The 18,025-nt window shown below is 39.4% G+C and overlaps 1 protein-coding gene and 1 pseudogene across 1 annotated transcript in view; both read left to right on the top strand.

The window, feature by feature from the left end:
- Window positions 1-17,584, top strand: part of LOC122549835 (zgc:85777) — a 78,686-nt gene extending 61,102 nt beyond the window's left edge. The window contains exons 4-9 of the mRNA XM_043689939.2: window positions 3,276-3,382; window positions 5,438-5,605; window positions 6,653-6,826; window positions 8,195-8,356; window positions 10,459-10,609; window positions 15,889-17,584. Coding sequence (XP_043545874.1) covers window positions 3,276-3,382; window positions 5,438-5,605; window positions 6,653-6,826; window positions 8,195-8,356; window positions 10,459-10,609; window positions 15,889-15,982 — 856 coding nt within the window. The 3' untranslated portion in view covers window positions 15,983-17,584. The remainder of the gene's footprint in view (window positions 1-3,275; window positions 3,383-5,437; window positions 5,606-6,652; window positions 6,827-8,194; window positions 8,357-10,458; window positions 10,610-15,888) is intronic.
- On the top strand, window positions 11,494-15,881 carry LOC122549649 (large ribosomal subunit protein eL42-like; annotated as a pseudogene).
- Window positions 17,585-18,025: the final 441 nt, after the last annotated feature.

Below are 18,025 nucleotides of genomic sequence, written 5' to 3'. Positions count from 1 at the left end.
GGAAGTGGATGGAAGGTAGCTGGGAAGGCGATACTTGCAAGTGGGGGTTAATAGTGATAGGTCGGAGGGAAGGGTAGAGTGGATAGGTGAGAAGGAAGATGGACAGGTTAAGAGGGTGGTGCCAAGATGGGAGGGTTGGTCTGGGATGAGGTGGGGGAAGGGGAGATAACGAAACTGGTAAAGCCGATGTTGATGCAGTATGGTTGAAGGCTCCCAAAATGAGGCGTTCTTCCTCTAGGCAATGGATGGCTTGGATTTGGCTGTAAAGGAGGCCCAGGACTTGCATGTTCTTGGCAGAGGAGAGGGGGAGTTGAAGTGTCAGCCACAGGGTGGTGAGGCTCTTTGGTGCCTGTGTCCCAATGATGTTCCACGAGTTGGCGTCCTGTCTCCCCAGTGTAGAGGAGACCACAATGAGAACAACAGACATAGTAGATGAGGTGTTTGAATGTGCAGGGAAATCTCTGCCAGATTGGAAAAGATCCTTTGGGGCCCTTCAGACCAAAGCAGTAGCCATGGGCACCCGCATAGGCACTAACTTTGCCTGCCTCATCATAGGATGTATGGAACAGTCCATCTTCTGCAGTTACACTGGCACCATCTTCCACCTTTTCCTCCACTACATTGATGACTGTATCGGTGCCACCTCATACTCACACAAAGAGATTGAACAGTTCATCAACTTCACTACTACCTTCTACTCTGACCTTAAGTTCACATGGACCATCTTGGACACCTCCCTCCCCTTCCTGGACCTCTCCGTCTTCATCCCTGGCGACCGACTCAAGACTAAAATCTATTTCAAACCCACCAACTCCCACAGCTGCCTAGACTACCACCCCCCCAAAAAAAACGCTATCCCTCACTCCCAATTCCTCCGCATCAGCTGTCTGCTCCCAGGAGGAGCAATTCCACTCCAGGACATCCCAGATGTCCTCGTATTTAAAGGAATTTAAAGCAATTTCCCCTCCCACGTGATCAACGATGGCCTCCAGCAATCTCTTCCACTTCCCACACCTCCACCCTTTAACCCCACCCCTCCAATCACAAGAATAGAACCCCCCGGTCCTCACCTTTCACCCCACTAATCTCTGGATACAGTATTTTATCCTCTGCCATTTCCGCTACCTACAATCAGACCACACCACCAGAGAGGTATTTCCCTTTCTACCCCTGTCTGCATTCCACAGAGACCATTCCCTCCGTGACTATCTCGTTAAGTCCACACCTGACACCTACTCACCCTCCATTCCTGGCACCTTCCCTTGCCGCCATAAGAGGTGTAAAACCTGCGCCCACACCTTCCCCTTCATCTCCATCCAAAGCCCCAGAGGATCTTTTCATATCCTGCAGAGATTTTCCTGCATGTCCAAACACTTCAGCTACTGTGTCTGTTCCTCTCTATGTGAGTTCCTCTGCAGTGGGGAGGTAGGGTGCCAACCACAGAACATTTCAGGGAACATTTCTGGGGCGCCAAACAATCCCACCACCCTGTGGCCAACACTTCAACTCCCACTCCGCCAAGGACATGCAAGTCGTGGGTCACCACCTCCACTAAATCTTAGCCACCCGACACCTGGAGAAAGAACGCCTCATCTTCTGCCTTGGGACCCTTCAACCACCCAGCATCAACGTCGATTTTACCAGTTTCCTTACCTCCCCTCCCCCCACCTCATTCTAGATCCAACTCTCCAAGTCAGCACCACCCTCTTGATCTGTCCTACCTGTCCATCTTCCTTCCTGTCTATTCACTCCACCCTCCCCTCTGACCTATCATTATCACCCCCCATCTGTGAGTACCTATCACCTTCCCAGCTACTATCCCCCCAACCCTACTCTCCTATTTATCTCGCAGCCCCCTTTTCCCCCAACCCCAACTTTCCTGATGAAGGGCTTATGTCTGGAACATTGATTTTCCTGCTCCTTGGATGCTGCCTGACCTGCTGTGCTTTTCCAATGCCATGTTTTTTAATCATTTGTTCACAAGGCAAGCTTGATGCTGAACTGAGATTTATCAAAGCCAACCTGCAGGATCGACTATGCTAATCAGATGATTTCTTGCCAAAAATCTGTCAAACACAGACAAGATCCTAAGGTGAACACTTGATCCTGGAAAATCTACCTTTAGTCACCCTGAAAGATACGGTATTACAAAGATTTGAGTAACACATTAAGCTATGTGTTTCACAGTGTTAGTATGTTCAGTCATGATTTGGAGGTGCTGGAGTTGGACTGGGATGTACAAAGTTAAAAATCGTACAGCACCAGGTTATAGTCCAACAGGTTTATTTGAAAGCACTAGCTTTTGGAGCGCTTTGAAGTATGTACAGTAATTGTAACATGATATTTACCAAAAATAGAATGCAGCTGTCAAGCCAAAAAGTGTTCTGCCTAGTGCATAAACGTGTAATGTGGTATATGAATTCCAGTGGGTGTGATGTAAGGTATGCTGAGAGATTGCCAGATCCTATCAAACAGATGTCCCTTTGGTTGTTCACAACATGCAACACAACTGACTGCTCCCAATCAGTCACATATACAAAACACTAAACATGCTGTCCAATACTGGATGTGATTCTGCCATTGGACACCATTTATCGGATAATTCCAAGTGTGCAAATAATTGCACTGGTAACCAGTTTAGAATTATAAGTGTGGCGCATTTGTATGTACTACACAGGGCTATATTGTTTGCATACTGAAGAAACTCAGCACCGCCTTCCGGACCTGTCCATTACTCCCTCCTCTGACCTATCACCTTCTCCCTCCCCTTATTCCACTTATCGCTTTCTCAACTACCCCCCTTCCATTTATCTCTCTGCGCCAGCCCACAAGCCTCATTCCTGATGAAGGGCTTATGCCTGAACTGTCGATTCTCCTGCTCCTCTGATGCTGCTGACCTGCTATGCTTTCCCAGCAATGCACTCTTGACTCCACTCTGTGCTTATTCCCCACTCCAGAAAATACATGTCTTTCCTTGGTTTATTTCACAGGACAGTGCCCTGATGAACCAGAGTCAACCTACCTGGTTTGATTATTTAGTCAATCATTATTAACCGCTGCATTGTTCATGGCAACACCGCTACCAGTCAAAGACAACTTGCCCATCCAATCAGCACTCTCTTCTCATACAGTATAAATGTTGTTTCTTTTTATTTTTATTTGCTATTCATTCAAATTATGGTGTTGAATGCCCAATGAAAAGCTTCAACAAAATTGTTTGTTCAGCAGTACTCAAGTTCTATACTACCAAATGACTCTTGTTGTTTATTTCCCAGATTTGGTTCCGATGAACTGAAACGTCAGTTCCTCACACCTACCATTGCTGGGGACATGGTAGCCTGTTTAGGAGTCAGTGAAGTTGAAGCTGGATCGGATGTTGCAAGTATGTAATATATTTTAATCAACTAAATACTAAATATAAGTCTGTGCAGACAATTTGATAATCATTTTAAGGCTTTGTAGAATATGGGCTAAGTTTATTATTTTGCAAATTAATAATGTTTATATGTCAGGATACTTCTGAGTTCTCAGACTAGCTTTATTTTAAATTTGACAATGGTAGAAAGCTGCTAATTTTGATACTTTTTTTTCCAATAATGATATACTGATTGTGACTATTTATTCTCAATGTCGGCTTTGAAAATCTGGGTGGCCAATTTTTTATTTATTTATTTAACCCATCTTTCTAATCAACCTGTGCAGAGATGTTAATACACACCTCTGGAGCAAATGGGATTTTAACCAGGGCCTCCCGATCCAGGTGTAGGTGCACTACCACTGCCACACAAGGTACAATTGGCTGAGAAAAGGGGCTTCAAGAAGGTTTCAGGTAAATGTTGGCCACTGAAAAAAAGATGGGATTATGGGATAAAAAATTTGAAGAGTGGAAAATTTTACTTTTGAGAACAAAGGTTAGAGTAGAGGACAGGGTAGGTCAGAAAAGTTGAACTGAATTACAAAACAAATTTGAAAGAGAAGAGAAGAAAAGGGTACATTAATGTTTTAGACTTTAGTTACTAGGAACTGTAGATTGTAGCTCATTTCACCATGAGCATAAATGTATCACTCAAATGTAGCCAATACTGAGTGCTAGATATCTGAACAGTTCGAAACTGGAGAGTTTTGAACTATATTTTATTTTTCAATTATTTTTATAATTTGATAATATAGAAAGAATTCAAATCATTGTGGAACAAGATTCAAAAGCAATTTTTCAACTCCTTGAAAATGCTGATTAAGAACATTTCATCATCACCAGAATGAATGTTTTTATCTCAGGAAGGTGAAATTTGAAACTCAAACTCCATTATTATTTTGGGGCGCCAATAGTTGGGAAACTGCATGACACCAACTATACCCCAGTCGGGGTCTAGATTTGATCACAATTTGGTTGGTGGGGTAAGGTAGGACAGGGCTCTGAGACTCAAGGTTTTGGTGTTTGTCCTGAATAATACTGTTTTTTTTTGGGCCTCTAGTGGAAATATTAAAAGGTTTAAAAATTCACGCTTATCCAGGCCTCTTCAGACTATGCTGCAGCTTACACTAATACCATTGTCAAGACCAGCATTATGTCTTGCAAGATCTGGAGTTAAAAATTATGTCAGAATCATAATTGCGTCAAGAGACCTCTATATTTACATGTAAATAATGCTTAAGGTTGCCAAGGTTGTTTAAGGTTGTCTTGATTCCTCAGGCCTAAATCTATGTAGTTTTCCTGGACAGGATACGTTAAAATCGGTCCTTCAGTGTTTTTGAGACAAGAAGTTAAGAAAGATCAGTAAGTGGAAACAAAGTAAAACTTAGTTAGATAGAGAATAGCAATGAATTAAAATTAGGTTTTAAACAGGGCAAATTGAAGTATGACTTTTGTTCTAAATGTTTGAGACATTTTGGTTTATTTCTTAAGTTTAACATAATACTAGTAAAACTACTCTTGATATCACAATAGACCTACTCCTGTAATATCAGTGCAAATTTAAGTTTAGTGCACATCATGTGAAAATAAACATTTCCTGTTGGAGCAGTGAGACAGGAATTTCGTAGTAGCCAAAATCTATACATATGAAAAGGTATAGAGTACTGGAAGAGATCTCCATCTAAGCTCAGTGACATCATCTAATTATAACTGGTAGGAGTCACTGCATTAGGCAGATATTTCTGCTGATTCTCTTGTAAAATTTGAAATACGTTTTATTTTAGTTCATTGGAACTATTAGCTTCAAACAAAGTTGGATAAGTGATTAACAGCTTTGCTGCCAAATCCAAACTTTTCAGAGAATCATCTGCTAAGATTTGACTTGGATTTTTGTTTCTTTCAGTTAGGAAGAAAAAGTTAAAATGTCAAGGAACATTTTGAATTCAGAAAGGTTTTGGATCAATATGCTGCGTGGGTCTGACATTATGCTTTATATCTTGAAAAAATGACCTACCTTCGCAGATATCAAGACCAAAGCTGTGAAGCATGGAGATGACTACATAATAAATGGAGGGAAGATGTGGATAACTAATGGTTGTCAAGCTGACTGGATGTGTCTTTTAGCAAACACTAGTGATGGGCCTCTTCACAAAAGCAAGTCTCTCATATGTCTGCCGATGAAATTACCAGGTAAGAATTAGAGTGAACATAAAATAGGCTGACCTGGGAGGTGGATGGAAGACCCTACTTTTATGTCTGCTAACTCATAAATAGACATCAGAGGAACTCTGTGAAGCATTAGACTCCTGTACATTCAATATAAATTCAGCCTTATTTGCAGAATATTGATAGATTTCAACTACCTGCTTTAAATTAGATGGAACATTTGAGGTGAGTTTACTTGAATTCCTATCATAGGTACTTGCCTGTCATTTTTGTTTGTGGCATTCTGTTGGGAATTTCAATGTAATGAATCATGCCAATGATGTGATATCCCACAGTAGCTATTTTGTAGAAAATAAATTATCCTTAGATTGTGCACAGTGGAGCTGTAAATCATTCAAAATGCTTTTGGAGAATATTTTTCATCTGAGTTTTTTTCCTCGCCAACTGAAAACTCTAATGTTTAAACTAAATGATTACAAAAATTGCATGTTTCCTGATATTGAATGTACCCACTGAGTTACCTTTCCACATCATGACAGATTTACATCTTACTTGATTTTTACTTGAAGACTCCCAGAGTCACCATCTCCCAAAATCTGCAAAAGTGCTTGATATATTTGTAGTAGTTTCTAACCCTGTGATCTGTATTTGCTTTTTTTGCCATTGAAGCATGTACCATTGAACTTGATTCCGCATGCAGCCTTCAACTCCTTTTTCTGTCACAGCATGTCATACTACTCATTACTTGTGAATAGCCACAGAATTGAGTGAATCCCTTGCTGTTTGGGGCAGTCTATGGAATCTTTTACATCCTCCTGAGGAGGAGTTTGAGCCCTCATGATTCAAAAGTTAACTGTAGCACTCTCCTGCATTGCATTGAAATGCTGAAATGTTAGCTTATGTTCTGTCTTAATACTTAAAGTAGGACCCCAAAACCATAGCCTTTTTGTTCTTGCCTGATGATAAACTAACCTCCAGTGTGTTAATTACGATGGAAATATTTCTAATTAGAATAGGAAATTTCATTTAAAATGTTGTTAAATTAACTAACCATATGAATTACATTTTCAGGAGTCCATGTGGCTAAAAAGATTGATAAATTGGGCATGTGGTCCTCAGATACAGCACAGATCTTTTTTGAAGATGTTAGGGTTCCAAGAAAATATCTCATCGGCGAAGAAGGAATGGGTTTCACCTACCAGATGTTGCAATTCCAGGAAGAGCGCATGTGGGCAGTTGCAGCAAGTATGTTCTGTCTATTGAGCATGAGCATAAGTTAGGCAAAAATTTAAACACTACTTCAGTTGCCACAGAACTCAAGGGATACACGAGTACAGTGAAAAATGTACAAGGTAGTCATTTCTGGTGCCATCTTAGGTACAAAGATACAAAATCTTAAGTATGAATTAGAAAAATCAACAAATCAAGTTTAAAGTTCAGTATTATGGTCCCCCTAAAGCAGAGAAGGAGTGAATGTTGAATAGAACACAAAAGGTTGCAAACAATCTGATTCAATCTTTGATATTAAGCAGAAAGGGATTAAAATTGGTAGCAAGGCCCGGAATTTCTGGTAGAAGCATTGGCTTCATTCTTCCCATTGTTTATCTGGAAAATAATCATCCAAGACTCTGAATTTTGATCAAGCAGCTTGATATCGAGGCCATAGAGCAGCTGAATGAGGTAATTGGCTGTTATCAACATATAAACCGAAGGTGCTATTCCAAGGAAGTGCACAGAGATGGAGAAGAGGGAACCAAGTATAGGTTATTGGGGAACTCCAGAGGTAACAGTGTAAGACTTGTACAGAAACTATTGTAGGGGATGCGGCAACTTTAATTGGATAGTTAAATATGGAATTAAGTAAGTATAGTCCTACCAAACTAACAAGAGAGGCGTGACATATCGGCATAGTGGAATGGGGGACTGAAGACTAAACACAAGGTGGTCGGCAAATGATCTATCACAGTAACAGAAATACCATTCGTAACCTTGGTTAGGTCCTTTGTGATGATGTAGGAATTGAATTCTGATTGGAAAGTTACAGAAGAGATGAGTACTGTACATGTTTGGTGGGTGACAGCATGTTCAATGATTTTAGAGGAAAGCAAGGTTGAGGATGGTCAGTAGTCTGCAAGGACATAAGAATAAAGGGAGAGGGTTATGATATTTTAACTATTGAATACATTGAAATGTCAGAATAATCATTCAATGTGAACCTAACAATTAGATCATTAAAAGGAACTGAAATTAAATAAAGGACCTGGAACATAATATTAAGCTAATTGGTTTAAATAATGCCAAGTTGGGCCTAGACCTCAGAGTCACAGCAGACTCTGCAGAACCTTTACAGCATGAACTAGATTCACATCTTTGAGTTGGGAGATTTTCCAGTGTCGTGTTCTTGTCTGTTACCTAGCAGTGCCCACATATGCTGTTTTCAGCCATTTGAGGTTCCAAGGAGGAGTAATGCTGAGGTAGCCATCTTAAAAAGTCTATCTCTATTTGCTGAGACATCAGTCCAGTTCTGGAATGAGTCCACTGTGTGTGCCAACGTACATGATCACTGTGCACAATGCTAACAGTTTTGTAAGGATGTTACTCCTGTCTCTGTAGTGCTGGCTCCACTGCAAAACATCATACAGGAAACTATCGAATATACACGCCAACGTAAGGTCTTTGGTCAACCAGTCTTGCACAACCAGACAGTACACTTCCGCCTTGCTGAACTTGAAACTGAGGTTGAACTTGTTCGTTCGCTCCTTTATCGTTGTGTTGGTATGGAACTTTAATAACTTAAATCATCTTCAAAAACAAGCACTTTTATTATAAAGATAAGTGAGACATATCTTTTCATTGCAATCTGCTGGAATCCAACCTGATATGCTAACTGTGAGGTGGAGAGGTTCAGAATCATTGTTGGCACTGAGAAGACCCAGATTTGTTAAACTGACCAAATGAACAAATTAAAATCACAACCTAAATGAAGGTAGCAGAATGGTGGATGCAGTTATTGAAGTTGTTCCCTTAATTTAACCTGTGCTGCCGGTCTGATTCTGTCATGCAGTGGGAAGGATTAAAATTAGGGCCAATTGTTTTTTTTTGTCAGTGTTGATATTTTGCCATAATGTGTGTAGAAGATTGCAACTTAAAGAGAGCAGTGGAACTTTTTAAATGTTTATTGGGAAACATAAAGAAAAGTACAGCACAGAACAGGCCCTTCGGCCCAAGATGTTGTGCTGAGGATTATTCCTAATATAAAATAGTCTAACCTACACACCCCTCAACTCACTGCTATTCATGTGCACCACCACTACTGGCAACACATTCCATGCATTCACAACTCTCTGCGTAAAGAACCTACTTCTGATGTCTCCTCTATACCTTCCTCCTAATATCTTAAAACTATGATCCCATGTGCCAGTCAATTCTACCCTTGGGAAAAGTCTCTGGCTATTGACTCTATCCATGCCTCTCATTACCTTGTATACCTCGATCGGGTCACCACTCTTCCCCCTCCTCTCCAGAGAGAAAAGTCCGAGCTTAGTCAACCTCTCTTCGTAAGACAAGCCCTTTAGTCCAGGCAGCATCCTGGTAAACCTTCTTTTCACCATCTCCTATAGTAGGGCGACCAGAACTGAACACAATATTCCAAGTGTGGTCTCACTAGGGTCTTGTAGAACTGCAGCAAAACCTCGCGGCTCTTAAAGTCGATCCCCTGTTAATGAAAGCCAGAACACCATGTCCTTTCTTCTTATTAGTAAAGAAATAGTACTGACAATAGGGGAGGTGATGGCATAGTGGTACTTTTGCTGGATTGTTAATCTGGACACCCAGGTAATGTTCTGGGGACCTGGATTCAAATCCCACCACAGCAGATAGTGGAATTTGAATTCACTAAAAATCTAGAATTAAGAGTATAATGATGATCATATAATCACTGTTGATTGTTGGAAAAGCATCGGTTTCACTACTGTCCTTTTAGAGAAGATCCTTACCTGGTCTGGCCTACATGTGATTCTAGATTCACAGCAATATGTTTGACTCTTAACTAGGCATGAGCAATCAATGCTAGCCAACACTCATCCCATGAATAATAAAAAATAAAATTAATGGAACTAAACACCTAGAAACGCTCGACATGGTAACCTACCCTGCATGATTTTAAAAGATATGAACACAACATAAAATATAGGAGCAGAAGTAGGCCATTCAGCAAGATCATGGCTGATCTGCCCCAGACTTGATTTCCTGATGTACCAACTCACCATAGCTGTCAACTCCCTGACACTTCAAAAGTGTATCAGCCTCCTCTTTATATACTTCAAGTAATCTAGCCAGAAAATTCCAAAAATTCACTACCCTCTGAGAGAAGAAATTCCTTCACATCTCAGTTTTAAATAAATGTTCTGAAGAAGAGTTATATTAGACTCGAAGCATTAAGTCCATTTCTCTCTCCACAGATACTCCCAGACCTGCTGAGTTTCTCCAGTACTCTGTTTGTTTTAAAGATGCGTTCCCTAATTCTGCAACTTTGTCTCCAGGTTTGAGATTCCCTCACTAGTGAAAACATCTCAGCATCTACTCTGTCAAGCTCCCTTTGAATCTCGTATATTTCAAGAAGATCATTCCTCATTCTTCTAAACTGTAATGATTGAAGGCCTTACCTGTTTGACTGGTCTTGATAAATCAACTGCTTCATCCTTTGCATCAGTCTAATGAATCGCCTTTAAACAGTCTCCACTGCCACTTTATGCTATTTTTAATACAGAGGTCAAAACTTTACGTGGTATTCTGGGTGCAGCCTTACCAATACCCTGTTCAACAAAGATTTACTTGAAAATTAAGTTACAATTAAGTTTATCTTGTTTTTCGTGCAGCTCAGTATATTCAAGGAAATGATACAACAAAATTGGCCTCTATGGCAAAATTGAAGGCAGCCCGCCTAATTCGTGAGGTAACTGATAGCTGTCTTCAATTCTGGGGAGGAATGGGTTTTACTAATGAAGTGCTGGTCAGTAGACTGTACAGGTGAGTAAAATTAAAGTTGCAGAAATCAAACTGCATTTAATTGCAAACATTTTCTATATGTTTTAAATGCAACACATTAATAAACTTCAATAAAGTTTTTAAAAAAATTAATCAAAGTAGAAATTTAAGAAATTCTAACAGTAATTGATAGGTTGTGAAGTTCAGGTTAAATTAGGTTTTGAATTATATGAATTATATGATATGACAATGAATAGTTTATAGGGAGGATTTTCCTGATTTTATGTTAGTGTGGTGAATAATCAAAACATTGTACACGTTTCTCAAGAAACCCACTTGCTTTTCCTTCCATTGTGGAAAGAACATTTAATGGGTTTCTTTGCAGGACCAATCAGATGCTCCAGTATTCACTGCATACAATCCAGTGCAGTGATCCACAAAAATCTTTCCTCATGGCTTCTCACATTTGTGTATATACTGAGTGAATAGTGGATCTAATAATATTGGTGTCTTATTGACTCAATCAAACAAAGTTAGAAGGTTCACTTGTGAAAAGTATTCTAAATTACTTTAATTAAATTGTTCAATATTCAGTGCGAATGCAACAAATCTCAGATGGCCCAAAGAGACCATTTTTCCAGCACTTATGATTACTTCTCGTTCACAGAGGTGACTATGACCTATTTGTAATGATGAATAATATATTCAAGATTGCTGTGGCCAGGATTTTGATTGGACACAGTTGGTTGCTGCATGTGCTTCACATTCAGGATTCCATAATGACAGATGTTATAAAACTGAACTGTCGTGCTGATTAATGGAATTGTTTCTTGTAGGTCTTCTTAAGTAAACCATATGTCTCAGACAGAAAAATAGTACTTGCCTGCCTATTCCAAGTGTGGTGACAGCCATTTTTAATTTACGTAATGATTTGTGATTCAGTTGAGGATGGAAAGGTTCACACAGTGAGTCACAGGCTCAGTCTTTTAATCTAGGTCACCTCCCTTCCTCCACTAATACCTTCATGTTTCTTTTGCGCACCCTGTCAATCCATCAGTTCTGAGCTTCTGCAGATTCTCATCCAGCTCTTTTATTTAAACCTGCATCTCCCAACATTGCCCTGGGTCATAGTCTTACAGCTTAGTCATACCAACCATCATGATGCTTTGCTTGCTAACCCTACCAATTAAAACTGGGGTGGTGAGACTATTAATAACATCCACTGTCTTTCACAATGACATATATCTTCTAATATTGTTGTATTCTTCACTTGTATGTTGAGTTGTACCTTCCCTTCACAATTATTGTCTCCTCTGCATTCCAGCAGCCTGCCTCCAATCCTTACCATTCACTCCCCTAACGACTAGCACAGCAGTATAATAACATAACACTACCTTCAGAGAACAAACCTCCCGAACTGACCGTTGCTCCTCACCACCTCCCCTGCACCCTGACCAACATGGACCAACATCCCTGACCAATGATTAACCAGACTTCTGACTGATCTCTGTCCAGCTCCACGACTGATGTACCCATTAAACCCTGTCTAGCTGCACTTGGCCTGAGGAGATGAGGAGGAATTTCTTCTGCTGGAGGTGGTGAATCTGTGGAATCACAGAAGGCAGTGGTGGCCAAGTCATTGAGTAGAGTTTAAATAGAGATCAATAAGTTCTATTAAGGGGATCAAAGGTTACAGGGAGAAGGCAGGAGCATGGGACTTAGAAACATATTGGCCATAGCAAATAATGCAGCAAACTTGATGGCCAATTGGTCTCATTCTGCTTCTGTTCCTTAAGGTCTTATGGGGTCCAAGTGCTGGCAAATGGGACTGGATTAGGTTAAAATATCTGGTCAGCATGGACGAGTTGGACTCAAGGGTCTGTTTCCATGCTGTACATCTCTATGATCCTATGACCTGCAGGATTGACTGTGGCCCACTTCCCGCACTGCAATGATACAGAACCCCTGACCCTGATACCTCAATGTGTTAACCAACCACGTCCAAGTCACTGCACTAATATCAGACAATGCCCTTAACTGACAGTAGCTGGACCCCTTGGCAGACAACAGTCCTTCTTGATTTGATTGAGGACTGTTCTGGATGACCATTTGGTTGATGCACATGCATGTGCGAGATTGCTTGTGGTCGTGTAGATGTGAGATGTAACATGATTCCATAGAGCACCATGTCCTCTCCTTTAACTGATTATGCTGGCAACCACAACAGTCTGCTCAGCTCTGTATGTGTGTTTAAAGCCAGGGTGACACATAAGTATTGCATAGCTCTAGGTTCTGAATGAGAGTCGCGCCCTCGCTCCCCCCCACTCTGCGCCTCTGTTTGGGGCCAAGCCGAGAAGTTAGTCAATGTACCAAAGACCAGGAGGATATACTGCAAGAAATGTCACAGGCACCAGCCACGTAAGGTTGCCCAGCACAAGAAAGGAAAGAATTCCTTGTTCGCACAGGGTAAGAGGCACTATGACGACGGGAAGCAGATTGGTTATGGTGGACAGACAAGGCCTATATTTTGAAAAAAAGCCTAAAAACACAAAGAAGATTGTGCTGAGACTGGAATGTGGAGCCTAATTGTCAATCAAAGAGAACGCAAGAGATGAAAGACTGTGAGCTGGGAGGAGACAAAGGAGGAAAGGCCAAGTCATCCAGTTCTAAGCTGCAGTCTTTGTGTTCTCTAAAGTACAAATTCACAATAAAAATAACTAAAAATTTAAAAAGAAAATGAACTGTATTCTAAGTGAGTTGGGGACGTGCCATAATAATGTGAAGAGATTGTTTTATGTCCAATGCCACCACAATGGATGAGTGATGCAAGCGGTCACTACCCATGGAGCATAGCCTGGGAATGCCCACCCAAACAGAGACCCAGAGGTGCAAGCAGTGAGCTGGGATTACCTGATATTTGCTCAGATTTTCATGTCTGCAATGGTCTCCACCTAATTTCACTCCATTGCCTAGTAAAACAGCAAACTGACTGATAAATGATGTGAGATTAGGTATTAATGAGATGTTAATACATGCAAATAGGCCTCTCACTATTTAGTACTGGGATTTACTTGGGAGAAAAAATTATTTTAAAATAATTAAAATATATTGTAAAGGACCTGTTTGTTTATTTTTGAGAGACTGAAAGAAATTGATTCTGTTACCAGAGTGTTCTTTGCTTTTGCATCTGCATTTGTTAGAAATCAACAGATATCAGTCAATTTTCCTGATATTATTCCCAGATGATTTTGCAGCATTATTGAAGAAAAAGCTTGCATACATGCAAAAACAAACACAAAGAATACTGGAGCAAATCAGATCTGGTAGCATCTGGAGGAGAAACAGAATGAATTCTGAAGAAAAATCAACTGGACTTGAAATGCTAACTCTTTCTCTCTCTCCATAGATGCTGCCACATCTTTTGAGTTTCTCCAGCATTTGCTTGATTTGTTTCAAGTTTCCAGAATCCTCATTATTTTACTTTTTTTCACATTTAATGTAGTGCTTTCGAAAACCACTGGGCCACTCTAAGCACCTTGCAGCCAATTAAGTATTTGTCAATTGTAGTAGCTGTTTCAGGGACTGTGTCAGGGAATATTGCTATTTCCCCACTGAGGGGGCAGATAGGTCTTCAGTTTAACATCTCACCTCAAAGACAGCGTCTCTGACAATGCAGCACATCCTCAGTATTGCACTGAAATGTTAGTCTTAATTCTGCACTGGAATGGGATTTGAACCCAGCATCTTGTAACGTAGAAGCAAGAGTAATACAAACTGTACCAGCTTCCATTATTTTCTATCATTGTTTCATATGTTGCATTGTTTTATACAGCTTTAAACTACACAATGCTAACAAATAGTTCAACTGTAATCTTACAATATTGCACTGGTAGAAAAGCTACTAAAATTAATTATATCCAGGGTATGTGTCTTCTGAGTTAATGTATATGCTATATTTGTAACAGGGTTGTACAGGAACAATAGGGATGCACTTAGGTCAAGAGGTTTGAATATACAGAACAACCTCAATTATCCGAACGAGTCGAGCCGGGAGTGTTTTGTTCAGATAATGGATAACGTTTTTACGGGACCTTGAGATCTTGTTCAGATAATCCGAAATTCGGATAATTTATGTTTGGATAATCGAGTTTGTTCTGTAGTTCATAATAATGCTATCAGCACAGATTTGATTTGAGTTCTGGTTCTAATCCAACTGAGAAAGGTAGATGTACACTCTATTGGTTGTAACCATCCGCAGGAATTTTGCATGAATACAGTTGCTGTGCCTAAAGGGATGTTACAAATGGATGGAAAGTAAGAAATGCTTTCATACAAAGGCAGAGATAAAAAGTCTGAGAGATGAAAAGTGCTGTGAGTGCTTATGACAACATAAGACCTATCTTTGTTGTAATGACAATTTAAAACAAATTTTACCATTTTTATTTGAAATATCCTTCACATGTTTATTAATAATTAAATTGTTGATTTTAGTTGGTTAGTTATAGAGTCAAAGAGATGTACAGCATGGAAATAGACCCTTCGGTCCAACCTGTCCATGCTGACCAGATATCCCAATCCAATCTAGTCCCACCTGCCAGCACCCGGCCCGTATCCCTCCAAACCCTTCCTATTCATATATCCATCCAAATGCCTCTTAAATGTTGCAATTGTACCAGCCTCTACCACATCCTCTGGCAGCTCATTCCATACACATACCACCCTCTGCGTGAAAAAGTTGTCCCGTAGGTCTATTTTATATCTTTCCCCTCTCACCCTAAACCTATGCCCTCTAGTTCTGGACTCACCGACCCCAGGGAAAAGACTTTGCCTATTTACCCTATCTGTGCCCCTCATAATTTTGTAAACCTCTATAAAGTCCTTTGTCTGTTCTTCACCTTTTTAAAACTGCTGTTGTTTTGACTTTTTTTTTCCAAAGTTCCAAAACAATGCAACAGCATATGAAACAGCAATTGCTGCTCCTGGAATTCGAGGAAATCACCTCCAGCACCTAAAATACCTAAAAAAAAAAGGAGCAGCTGTTACAGCCAGAAATTTTTCCCGACCTCCATCTTGGATTACCCAGAATCCCTACAGTAAATGTTTTGAAAAATATGAAATCTTGTCCAGATGTAGGTCTTTGAGTGATTTAGTTTTTTTTTTAAATGCATCTATCTGTACAGGGCACGTAACACACCCTTGAAACTTTGCAACAGTTGGCTGGAAATTGCAGTGTGCTATTTCCCAAATAGAGTTAAAGTGTAAACATTTCTATATCTCTGTGAAATTAGTAATTGATTCTGTTTTCTCATTTTATCCTTGAGGGATATGAGGTTGATGTCAATAGGAGCTGGTGCAGATGAAGTGATGCTGTCCATCATATGCAAGTACATGGGGACCATTCCTGGAAAAAACTGATTCATATAATAGCAAACTCATCAACAGGGACAAGAACAAAACTGTAATCTATTGCATTAATTGCTGATGGTGCTTTCGACTATATGTTTCACAGTGCCATTTTGTAATATAATTTTTTTGTCTTGGAGAAATGTAATTGTCAGCATAATCTTTCACTTCAGAATGGAGAAGTATTTTGGAAATTCAAAAATCAATCATTTTTATTTTTTATTTAACTGAAATAACATTACATTTAAAGAATTGAAAAGATTGTGGGAGTACTTTGAGCTGAAAGTACTCACACACGGTTTCCAATATTTTATTTCTAATTTGATACTGAAGTTGAGAAAAATATTACTGAGGAAAGAAAAAGATCTCCCTACAGTAGAGCAGTCTGAAGAATTACAATAGTTGTTTTTTAAAATTACGAAATGTTTGGAAACAATAGTTTAAAAAAAATGCTTCTGATTGGATGTCATCTACTTAAAATTCCCATTGTGCAGAAACTTAAAGTATGGGATGCTTTATTACAATACGGCAGACATAGATAAATATTTGAAGCAAATTAAAATTCAGTACTGGAAGACATTAGTTGTGGATTTCTTTAATAAGAGCTTGCAAGTGACAGTGGACTACTTGTCCCCATATGTCATAAAGCTATATGATCTAATGTTACCCATCACAAAATATGTGGAATTTTGTTGTGTTATAGTCTTGCAGCGCTTTGTCTCCTTCTATTTAAACTCTGATAGAAGTTCAAGAGACCTTGAATGCACCAGACTAACTTTATTCACTTTACTGTTTACAAACCTTGGGGAAAGACTCACTGCTGCTGAATTTGATAGTTTTAGGGAAGTGGATAGAATGATTCTGAAATGAATATAACGTGAGGTAGATGAGCAGCAATGGAATTGTGGATCTATTTGACACTAGAAAATGGCGCAATTTTCATGACAAGTATAAAGATAACTAGTAAGGCAAAGTGGTGGAAAAAGCTTTAAGAGGAAATACTTATCTCACACTTTAATATAACATAAATCGATTTTCAAACTTGACAGCTTTTTTGAAACCCATTGTTCAGACGTAAAACTCTGGATTCCATGCCTCAAATTTTGTTGCCACATTTCTTTGAAGATCTTTCATTAAACTAAATTCTAGCAGCTAGGCAAGATAATAAGAAAAATAAATTGATAAAAAGAAATTTTGAGTACAGTGGGAGCAAAAAACTTGAATCATCTGTAAACAGTACTTTTGGTTACTTACCATAATTGGCAAGTTTTCCATTAATAGCTTAGATTATTACACAAACGTCTTGGAGCAGGCTAATCTAATGGGGTTTTGAGTCTGATTTTGGGGTGTCATTACATATTCTGATCTTATGTAATGTGGCTCACTGCCATCAATTGTACATCAAATTGTATTTGTGTTAATAAATTTGTATAAATAATGGATCAACTGTGATATATTAATGAACAAATACTGTAAAAGCAGTGGTGAATGGAACCTTTGCCATGCAAGCATAAGATGATAAATATATGCACAATAAAATCTTCTTTACATTATCCCTCATTCTACTCTTCCCTGGTGTAGGCAGCAATAAATAAATCTCCGTCATTGATCTAATTCAGTAATGTGTGTTTTTTTCTTTACAAGTATGAAAGGGGTATTAATTTGAATAATACTGGGTTATCTACTTCGTGGCGATTAAAAACTTGATATGAGCAGTAAGGTTGTTTATGCTTTTGAACTGAGTAGTTAATTTACAAAATGTCTTTTTGGAGAAACTTTCTGTCTGTTTTGACATTGAATGTGCTTGTCTAACTTTGAACTCCCTGTTCAGATTCTGTGATTCCACTAATGATTCTTCAATCTGGTGAAGGAGATGCAGTGTTGTTTGTGCCATTCACTCAGCTCTTGGATTTGCTGCAGAGGAAGTTGTAACATTTGGAGCTTCCTTGGAAAAGCTCATGGGAAATAAATTGATGAGGATGATGCTAGGTGCTGGGTAACATTTGTTTTTCACTGACCATAATATTTAGCCACTGACTTCAAACAAAGCTGCTC

The sequence above is a fragment of the Chiloscyllium plagiosum genome, unplaced genomic scaffold, assembly GCF_037043375.1.
Source record: "Chiloscyllium plagiosum isolate Xiang-an unplaced genomic scaffold, Cpla_swu_hap1 HiC_scaffold_5, whole genome shotgun sequence".
Lineage (NCBI taxonomy): Eukaryota > Metazoa > Chordata > Chondrichthyes > Orectolobiformes > Hemiscylliidae > Chiloscyllium > Chiloscyllium plagiosum.
Note: the sequence above shows the minus strand (reverse complement) of the source record. Positions and strands in the feature narration are given on the sequence as shown.